At 55.6% G+C, this 10,206-nt stretch overlaps 1 protein-coding gene across 1 annotated transcript; it reads left to right on the forward strand.

Moving 5' to 3' along the window:
* The first annotated feature begins 7,306 nt into the window (after positions 1 to 7,306).
* Positions 7,307 to 8,384, forward strand: LOC141999895 (E3 ubiquitin-protein ligase RNF183-like). Its single transcript, XM_074973748.1, has one exon. The coding sequence runs from the start codon at positions 7,307 to 7,309 to the stop codon at positions 7,892 to 7,894; it is 588 nt and encodes a 195-aa protein (XP_074829849.1). The 3' UTR covers positions 7,895 to 8,384.
* Positions 8,385 to 10,206: the final 1,822 nt, after the last annotated feature.

A 10,206-nucleotide genomic window follows, 5' to 3' on the forward strand; every position in this document is an offset into this window, starting at 1 on the left:
AAACCAGACGAGCCTCACATCTGTTGAGATGACAAGTTTGGCCGATAAAGGCAATAGTGATGACATATGAGACAGACTTCTGTCAGGCGTTTGACTTGGTGCCGCACAACATTGTGATTAAAAAAACTAGAAAGATAGCAAATCAACATGGCACATGGATTAAAAGTTGGCTAACTGATAGATCTCCACATGTCGTTTCAAGTGGGGAATCATCTTCAAGAGGAGGTGTTTCTAGTGGGGTCCTGCAGGGACAGTTCTTGGCCCTACCCTATTTAATGTTTTTATCAATGACCTGGACGAAAACATAAAATCATCACTGATAAAGTTTGCAGATGACACCAAAATTGGGGGAGTGGTAAATAATGAAGAGGACAGATCAGTGATACAAAGCGATCAGGTTCACTCGGTAAACTGGGCACAAGCAAACAACATGTGTTTAAATATGACTAAATGTAAAGTCACACATCTAGGAATCAACATAGGCCACACTCACAGGATGGGGGGGCTCTATCCTGGGAAAGAGTGACGCTGAGCAGGAGTTCGGGGTCATGGTGGAAAATCAGCTGCACATGAGCTCCCAGTGCGATGCTGTGGGCAAAGGGGCTGATGCCATCCCAGGATGCATAAACAGGAATAATCTCAAGTAGGAGTAAAAAGGTTATTTTACCTTTGTATTTGGGGCACTGGTGCAAACGCTGCTGGAATCCTGTGTCCAAGTCTGGTTCCCACAGTTAAAGGAGGATGATGATAAATTGGAGAAGGTTCAGAGAAGAGCCATGGGAATGATGAAAGGATTAGAAAACCTGCCTTACAGTGATAGATGTCAGGAGCTCAATATATTTAGCTAACACAGAGAAGGCTAAGGGGTGACTTGATCACACTCTATAAGTACCTACATGGGGAACAAATATTTAATACTGGGCTCCTCAATCTAGCAAGAGAAAGGTTTAACATGAGCCAATGGCTAGACAAATTCCAACTGGAACACAGGGTACATTTCCCATAGAATACCAGGGTTGGAAGGGGCCTCAGGAGGTCATCTAGTCCAACCCCCTGCTCAAAGCAGGACCAATCCCCAACTTTTGCCCCAGATCCCAAATGGCCCCCTCAAGGATTGAACTCACAACCCTGGGTTTAGCAGGCCAATGCTCAAACCACTGAGCTATCCCTCCCCCCAGTTTTCCAAGCGTTGTGGTGGATTCTCCATCATGGGCAATTTTTAAATCAAGTGTGGATGTTTATCTGCTCTAGCTCAAACAGGAATCAATCTGGGGAGGTTTTCTGGCCTGTATTTTCTGGGGGCCAGACGAGCGAAGCACAGAAGAACTGACTGGCTAGGAATCTAGAATGGGGCTGGCTCAGCACAGGGGTTTGGGGCGCTGGTTTCAGCCTTGCAGGGGGCACTGACAGGACTGCCCTGCTCTGTGGAGGAGGAAGCACATAGAGCAGCTTGGTTAAAGGGCTGCTCCTCACAGGGTGGCTGTCCTGGCAACAGGAGGTGCGGGGCGGGGTCCCCAGCCCTTCCATCCACCCAATGGGGCAGGTGCCCAGACCAAGGGGAGCCCAAGCCTCAGACCCACCGCAAAGGGATTCAGGAGGCTCAGCCCACTGACAGGATGGCACTTGGCTGAGAATCTTTGAGGGAGCAAAAAGGGCCCAATCCTGCTCCAGCTGCCTGGTTAGATCCTGTTCCCAATGACAGAACTCTGGACGACTTCCCCGGTTGCAGAACTGGGCTCCTAGTGTCCATGGGACCAGGGATCCGTGGCTCAGGCTGAAAACCAGGCAATGCCCTTTGCCTTCCACAGCCATTTCACGGGCTCCAGCCGTGGCACAGCTGCACATGCCCAGCGCCCCTAGAGGCAGTGCTGCACTCCCCGGCCGGGCCCTGCCCTCTGTCCAAGCAGGGGCTAAAGATGGGCAGAGCCTTTCTGGGGCTCCCCAGGCTTGTGCAGCTCTTGGTTTATTAAGGCACCGCTGACCCTGCATGGCAAAAGAGTCAGGCCGACAGGCCTTATCCCAGCTCTGGAATAAGCAGCGAGTGCTTGCAAGGCTGGGGCTGACGCCGGCTGTCTGGAGTCACCTCCAGGTCCGTGCTTTCATGGGGGTACAGATCTGGGCTACAGTCTGCACCCACCTTTCCTTCCGTTCCGCCTGAGCTCCCCTCTGCTGCGGGCGGCAGAAGGCAAGGTGCCACCCGAGGCACTGGGAGCCTGGGGGCTGGGCCCGGCCGTGGCAGTGAATTACTGAGTAAGCTGTTTGCTTTGCCTCTGCCTCCCCAGGTGTGATATGATCCAGCCTGCGCCTGGTGCAGTGGGGATGTTCTCAGTGAGGTGCCGTCATGAGTTCAGCCCCCCGCACAATTCACCCGCCGGTGTGTTTGCATCAGATCAGTATTTCTGCCTGCTAAGGGCACCTTGACCATGAGCTGCATCTGCACCGCCCCCTCCAGACAGACGAACTCGCACTGTCCTCTCTTTGGGTGTAATTGCCATGGTTACTGTTGCTTTCTCACCGTCACTTTGGCTGTGGCATGGCTTTAGCTGGGACAGGTGAGCAGTGAGGGGCACGTGACCTTAGGAGCCAGAAATGCAGAAAACTGGCATGAGAGCCAGCCAGGCTCTGTGCCCTGGGAAACTCTGGAGCCAGCAGCTGGCCTCAGGCCCAACCGCGTGGGGCCAGGGGCTTCCACACAGCTCCAGGAAGTGTCTGGAAGTGGTTTCCTGCAGAGGTATTGCTGAAATCAGCCAACAGGAAGGAGGGGACCTGAGGTTTGATTCTAGCCACCAGCTGGAAGCAGAAGGACGGGGGCATTGTCTTGCTGCCAAGGCCATATGAAAGCCAGCACAGGCCTGGAGACAGCTGCCCTCAGCCACAGCCCTGCAGGAATTGTGCTTACACCCCCGAGGGTGATCCATGGGCTTGTCCTAACTGACCACTAGGTGTCACCATGATGCCACAGAAATCAGCCTGCAGGGAGCACCCTGGGGTGTGGGCATTGCTTTGGGCAGCAGCAGGAACTGCCCACATGCACCATCCACCAGGCACTGACCCTCAGGAGAGCTGCTGGGAGCTGCTGGCCATACGGGAACACGGGACCCCACGCAGGGGGACGAGAGAGAGCAGAGGGATGCTGCCTGTCACTCGGGGAGGGAGGGGGATGACACATGTCACTCAGGGGGAGGGAGGAGAGGTGACACCAGTCACTCAGGTTGGAGTGGGGGAGGGGTGACACTTGTCACTCAGGGGGAGGAAGATGAGGGGCAGCTATTTGGGAGGAAGGTGCTCAAGGTGTGGGTGGCTTGGAGGCTGAGTCCAGGTGGTGGCTGCTGACAGTTCTGGGGCCCTGAAATGTGCTCCCGGTTTAGCCTGCCCATGCAGGCCTGGCAGGTGCCCCAAACCCCTAGGCCTGACACCCAGTGACACTTGGTGGCCATTTTCTCCACCAACAGCACCATTGTCCCTTCCTCCCCCATCACAGCTGCACTTCAGCAGCACTTAGCCCCTTATCCCCTGCTCACAGCCCTGCCAGCTGAGGACAGGGAAACAAGGCTCCCACCTGGGCCCAGAGGACACTAAGCACTGGGCTATGGGGCTCTGGACCTGGGAGATGGTCCAGCTGGACTTGCCAGGAGCTGGGCGCACCTTCAGGAGGGTATCTGCTGCAGATGGCACTTCTAAATTTTGGAACAGGGGTGCTGGCACGCCTGAAAAACAGGCCCCGGGGACTGGGCACCCAAAAGCGGAAGGACCCAACTGTAGAGGCTGTGTTTGTCCATTTAGGCCTAAGTGACTCAGTCCCAATCTGCAGGGGAACATTGTGCCAGTTTAGCTAAAGGAGCGATTGGGGCATCTCATTAAAGTGGATGCTCTGATTACTGTTTAACCTGGGCTTAGTCTGGTTTAGCATAAGTCACTAGGAACTGTTGATGCTAAACTGAAATAAACTGCTCTAAACGAAAAACTGAGCAGCCCCTGGGTTTGCAGCCATTGAACTAAAGGGTTTAAAAACCCCTTTGAGTTAAACCAGCACAAGTCTCTCAAGCAGCCCAGGCCTAGGCAGGGCTGGTGCTTGCAGAGGGAGGACCCAGGCCTATAGCTTTAGCTGCCCCCTTGTAGGACCCTGCTCCAGGGCTTTGAGCCCATTGCCAGGAACACATTTCAGGGCTAGTCTGCTGCTCTGTCTGTTGGCCGGGTATCCAGCCCAGCGCTTTGGCTCTGGGGGAGCCCACAGAAGACGAAGTGCAGTAGTTGTTAGCAGGCAGTTCCCTTTCCAGAACCAGGGTGCACCCCAGGGGAGGCAAGGGTGCATGGGGCAAATGCTTGGGCTGGGATGAGAAGAAACATGGCTGGGGGGGCGGGGTTGTGGCCACAGCAAGCCTGGGGGAATGACTGGCATGTTACCCTCCCCAATGCTCAGGGGTAAATGAGAGGGGAGCAGGGCCAAGGTCACAATCACAAGAACTTGGCAGGTTAAGTCAGACAGGCACAACAGAGCCTGGAAGGGATGGGGATGGGGACAGGTAGTGCTGCCCTGTTGCCCCAAGGAATCCAGTGTGTCTATGTTGCTCTGTCGGGTGGTTTTGCCTCTTTTGAATGGGCAGGTGCTAGAGCAGAAGCAGGGCCTGGGGTGAATGAGGCCGAGGGAAGCAGTGTTGGAGGAGAGGCCGGGGTGGGGGGCAGGGGCAGTGGGGATCAGTGCATTTCAGTGAGCTGGGGGAAGGGAGACGGGCTAGGATGGTTACTGGCACAAAGGGGAGGCAGGATGGCACAGTGCTTAGGGCTCTAGCTTAGGATTCAGGAAGAGCCATGTTCAGTGTCCTGGTCAGCCACCAGTGTCCTGTGTGACCTTGGCTGGCTGCTGGCATTCCATGTGACCCCAGGCTGCCACGTCCCATATGACCCTGCCACGTCCCAAGTGACCCCAGGCTGCCACGTCCCATATGACCCCGCCATGTCCCAAGTGACCCCAGGCTGCCATGTCCCGTATGACCCTGCCACGTCCCATGTGACCCCAGGCTGCCACGTCCCATATGACCCCACCAAGTCCCATGTGACCCCAGGCTGCCACGTCCCATATGACCCCGCCAAGTCCCATGTGACCCCAGGCTGCCACATCCCGTGTGATCCTGGTCTGCCGCCGGCGTCCCGTGTCCCTGGTGGGGTGAACTTTAAGCACTCTCTTAACAAAGCTGCTGCTCTTGCATTAGGCTAGACACCCTCCCACCCATTTTAAGCACTGGCCTCTTCCAGTGCCATCCCACGAGCCTCAGAAGAAAAGGGGGTTGGCCTCATGGCTTATCTGGCCCATCCCCTCTGCACTGAGGCTGCCAGCAGGCCGCCTGTCTATCCATGGGGTGCTGTCTGTGAGCTGGTGTGTGGGGCCCAGCAGCCCTAGACAGAAGGGCTTTCCCTCCTGACCCACCAGGTGAGCCTCAACCCTGAGCTGCCCGGGCCTGCTCTGGGGGTGGAAGCTGATGCACATGACCTAATTCCCTCCTGTTGGTATTTTTATCCCCTCCCCTGCCCGCGCCTCTCTCCGGTGCCAGGTGCACTCTGTAAACAACAGTCACTGCCAGTGCCCTGTGTGCTGCTCCATGGAAAGCAGTTGCAGCCTTCTTGGGAGCAGCTAGTTCATGGATGGCTATTTTCTCCTCCCTCTTCTCTCCACTAGAAACCTGCTTGTCGAGGCCACTGCTGGCCCTGCCCACTGCTAAGCCATGGTGTGTGGCTGCAAGCGAGGAGCAGGCAGATGCAGACTGCAAAGGAGGATGAAGGGCGAGGATTATTGCACAGGGCATGTTTGCTAGCCTCTCTGAGGGGCAGGAGGAGAGCCCTGCTGCCCTGTGCCCCCTGCCAGGGGCTCCTGCTTAGCAATGGTGCCGGTGTTCAGCTGTGATACCGGGCCCCCTTTGTGAAAGTAAGTGTCCCCTGCAGCCTCTGGTTCCCCAAGGGCAGCTGGGAGGGAGCTTTCTGTAGCACAGCCAGGTGTGTTTCCTTGCTGTGCCGTGGCTGGTTGTTTGTCCGGGGCCGGGGGGAGGGGGGGGGTAGTGCTGATTCTTGGCAATCAGTCAGGAGCCCTCCTGAGTGGTGCTTTTGTGCTAGTGCCAGGCGCTGCTCTCAGGGCTCCCCTCTGCACTGTCGCCATTCAGCAGACCGCCCTGGCCAGGGCGTCTCTCCAACGCCCAGGCTGGGAGCCCAGCACTGACTCCCAACGGACCCTCGATTTGGGTGCTGTACGCATTGAACAGATGTGGCCTGCTGGATCCAAGTGTTTGTCAGGCAGAACTAGCAGCCTGGTGCCCCCTTGTGCTCTTGATCTGAGCCCCTCCCCCAGTGGGAAGGGCCCAGGGCATTATGCTGACCCTGCATTGATGAGGGGGTTGGTAACCAGAGCATCTTTCTACCATCTCCAACAAGAGGCTGAGACCTCTATGCAATGACAAACACTTGGATTTTCTTTGAAATGTGTTTGTTGCTCTGGCTTGAGGGCATCTTTGGGGGAAGGCCAGACCTGCTTCTGGGTATATTTGCTCAGGGCCCGATCCTGACAGGGGCCTCTGCTGCTATTGGGGTAGACATCTTGGGCTTGCTCCAGCCTGGCCTTTGCCCACAACACAGCAGCCCGTGTTCCCCGGTTTCCTGGGCTGATTGAACGCATCAGTCCTGCATTAAGGGTTCCCCAGGACATTCTGTATCAGGGTTAGCTGCATTCCCCGCTAAGGCCCATGATGGCTGTGGGCCATCTGCGAGACAGCTTTAATGCCACCTGGACGGGCCAGACCTCCGAGTTCACAATCACCAGAGGATTTGTCTGAGTTCCAAGCTGAAGTCACTGGGAGGAAGAGCCTGGCATAATGGCTTCATGGCTTCTCCCGTCTGTTTGAAAGCCCATCAGACCACATTGGAGCCAGCGCAGCATCTCTCTTGCTGTCACTTTTACCAGGCCACTGGGAACATGGTTTTCATGTTCAGTTCCCTGTAGCAACCATCCAGCTCCCTGCCTGGGGTCAGGTTCTTTACTGCCTCAAGGGACTTCGCTGCTGGTCGGACTGACCTGTTACCTGTACCGATTCTCCCCTTCCCGGGGTCCTTGTAGTGTGTGGCTGGATCAGCCCCTGCCCTGCTGCCCAGCTCATCTTGTCCTGTCCTGAGCAGGGTATACGTGCCTGGGGAGATTAGCAGCTCACTGGGGTGCAGAGGGATGCATTGTTACTGGGCCTTTTGTGTTGTTCCAGGCAGCTGGTGGGATCATCTTTCCTGCAACCCTCACAGCAAATGGGCTTCATGGGTGCAGCAGCTGGGGATGGCACCTTGCCCCACTGAGACCATGTCAGAAGGGCTGTGCGGGGAGTCAGAGGCAGACTGCCCGGTTTGCTGGAACCCCTTCAACAACACCTTCCGCACCCCAAAGCTCCTGGAGTGCCAGCACTCCTTTTGCATCGAGTGCCTGGCACACCTGAGCCTGGTGTCCCCTGCCCGCAACCGGCTGCAATGCCCACTCTGCCGCCATCCCACAGTGCTCCCCTCCAACCAGCCCATCACCGAGCTGCCCACCAACTCGGATGTCCTGCGGCTGCTCAAACTGGAGCCCAACCATATCATCCTGGAGGGCCGGCAGCTGTGCTTAAAGGATGAGCAGAAATCACGGTACTTCCTGCGCCAGCCCAGGGTTTATACCCTCAACCTGGGAACAGATCCAGGGCCCAGGCTAGGTAGCTCCCAGGCTTCCCCTAGGCCGACCTCCATCCCCAGCCGCTCTTCCCTTCGGCAGTGCATACGCAACCCCCAGTTCCGCATCTTCGCCTACCTGATGGCCATCATCCTCACTGTGACGCTGCTGCTCATCTTCTCCATCTTCTGGACTAAGCAGTTCCTGTGGGGCATAGGCTGAGGGCTTGGCAAGCCCCATAACTGGAGCCCAGAGCTCAACTTCTTCTCAGACAGCAAAATGTCCCAGGCGACATCAGCCACTTTGCATCTGCTCTGGGCCTCTTAACCCTCTCTGCACCCTCCAGGGCCATCACTGCAGCCTCTGGCTAATGAACTTTTTTCCTGATCTCTTCTCAGTGATACGCCCAGTCATGCTAGTGGCCTGGCTGCATCCAAAGGCCTGGGGGCTCCCCAACAGCCACGCTGAGCGATGTGCACCAAGAGCAGCAGAACCTGGATGGCGTTCAGGAACTGCCCCATCAGCTGAAGCTCTTTGCTGCCTGTCATGGGGTCTGGGGCCAAGGCACTACGGGACATGAGTGCCAAGGCGCTTCGGGAATACAGATGCTCATAATAGTGGGCAACAAGGCCATTATACTGGATGGTCATGACCCAAGAGGAGGGGATGCTGCAAACCCCAGCCCAAGAGGAATGAGCCAGAATCTTATGGAAACAGTGAAGATTTCCAGAGGCTCTCCTGTGACTCATCTTCTTGTCTCTCCTGGGATAATACCATGGATCTGGGTGCCACCAAGGACAACATGCAGGCCAGGACATTCATGTCCACAGACTGACACCATCTGTTGTGTCAAAGGTCCTCACGGGGGGGGGGGGGGGGGGGGGCAGCGCTGTTTCCATCTGCTGGATAAGCAGACCACGACCCACAGCAAAGACCTGCAAGAAATTTCATCTTTTGTCTTTTTGAGCTAATTGTTGCACTTGTTTGTTGTGTTGTTTACAATCAAACACATACAGCTCCTATGCCAGGGTCCCAGCTCCTCCTCTGCTCTCACCCCTCAACCTCACTTTCTTTTCTAGAGGCAAGAAAATAAATGTGAACGGTTTCCATTTCCATGGGGCGGACACGGATTGCCTGTTTTGAACAGAGAAAGCAGCAGTGTCTGTCCTGTTTCCTTGTCCTGCCTCCAGATTAGGCGAGTGGGCTCAGATTGCAGCAGCTTTGTTTGAAGGGGCAGCATGGGGAAGGCTGTTCCAACCCCCCAGGTTCACGCTGACATGTGATTCCTCAGCTGTGCCTATTCTGCACCTAGATGGGCTCAATAGCAGTGACAGTGTTCCCCATTGTGTACCTGGCTGGCAGCTAGCAGGAACTGCATGGTACGCTCACTGTGGGTAACTGCATTAGTCCCCAGGAATGCTCAGTATCTAGGCAGCCTGAGCAGCTTTGTTTCTTTAACATTTGCTCCATCAGCCCATCATAAGTTGTGCTTTAGCCAAACTGAGCAGCCCTGGGCCTTTCTAACGTGGATGGGAGACCTTTAAGGAAGCAATAGCCATGAGCCAGTCAGGGGTCTCTTCCCTTTGCATCGGCACTCAACCAGTGTTCTGGAGGTGCTGTCTTTAGAAGGTGAGTCAATAAAGAGCAGGTGTGGTAGCCACTGGCCACGTGGATAATTATATTCTGCTTCCTGCAGTAAGAGTTATGGAAGTTTGGCCTCATGTCCTTCCCCAGATTGTTGGGGAGGGTTACTGTGTGCTGTCATGCAGTAGGTGTGTTTCACCTCAGAGGTGGCTGCCTTTGAGTGGTGGGAGCTGCAATCCGAGAGGTAGGAACATACTTGCAGCAATGCTGGAATTCAACTGCCACAACTGGGGAAGGAAAGGGACCCACTTTTAACGTTTGTTCAGCCATCAGGAAAGGCCTTGGGCGGCAGTGTCATGGGGAAGAGGTGGAGCTTCCTTCTTCCTGCAGGCTGTACCCCACCACCCCTTTGGGAAGCCCCATTGGTGGCTCAAGTCTCCATCATAGCAGGCACTTCCTGTTGGTGTGAGAAAGGGGGCACGTAACATGATGATGGGACCCATCCCTTCTGCTAGAGACTGACAAGTCTGGACTCCTGTGCGGGGAATGACAGCCTGATTGATGGGGTGAGGGCAGAAGGAGGAGAGAAAACTGGAGAAGCTGGAATCACTAAGGAAACTGTAAGGGACTGGATGGCTTCAGGAGTGCAGGCTGCTGCTTTGGATCCAGTTGTTACCATCTGAGAGCTGTCATGGGCCTCTCTGCAATTAATTCCATGCTTTCAGAAGGCAGGTGGCTACATTTGTTTAATAAAGCAAGACCTGCTAGGTCAGAGTCCAGCTAGATCTCAGCCTGTTCCAGCAGCAGCTCCTTCTGCGGGCACCTCTAAGGTCACTGTAGCTGGTGCAACCCAGAGGAGGGACAGGGCTGGGTAGCTGCAGGGAACTCAGCCAAATGAGGTCTTGCTGCGGAGCTCAATCAAGTGATTTCTATTTGCCTGTAAACTACAG

This window comes from Natator depressus, chromosome 16 (genome assembly GCF_965152275.1).
Source record: "Natator depressus isolate rNatDep1 chromosome 16, rNatDep2.hap1, whole genome shotgun sequence".
Lineage (NCBI taxonomy): Eukaryota > Metazoa > Chordata > Testudines > Cheloniidae > Natator > Natator depressus.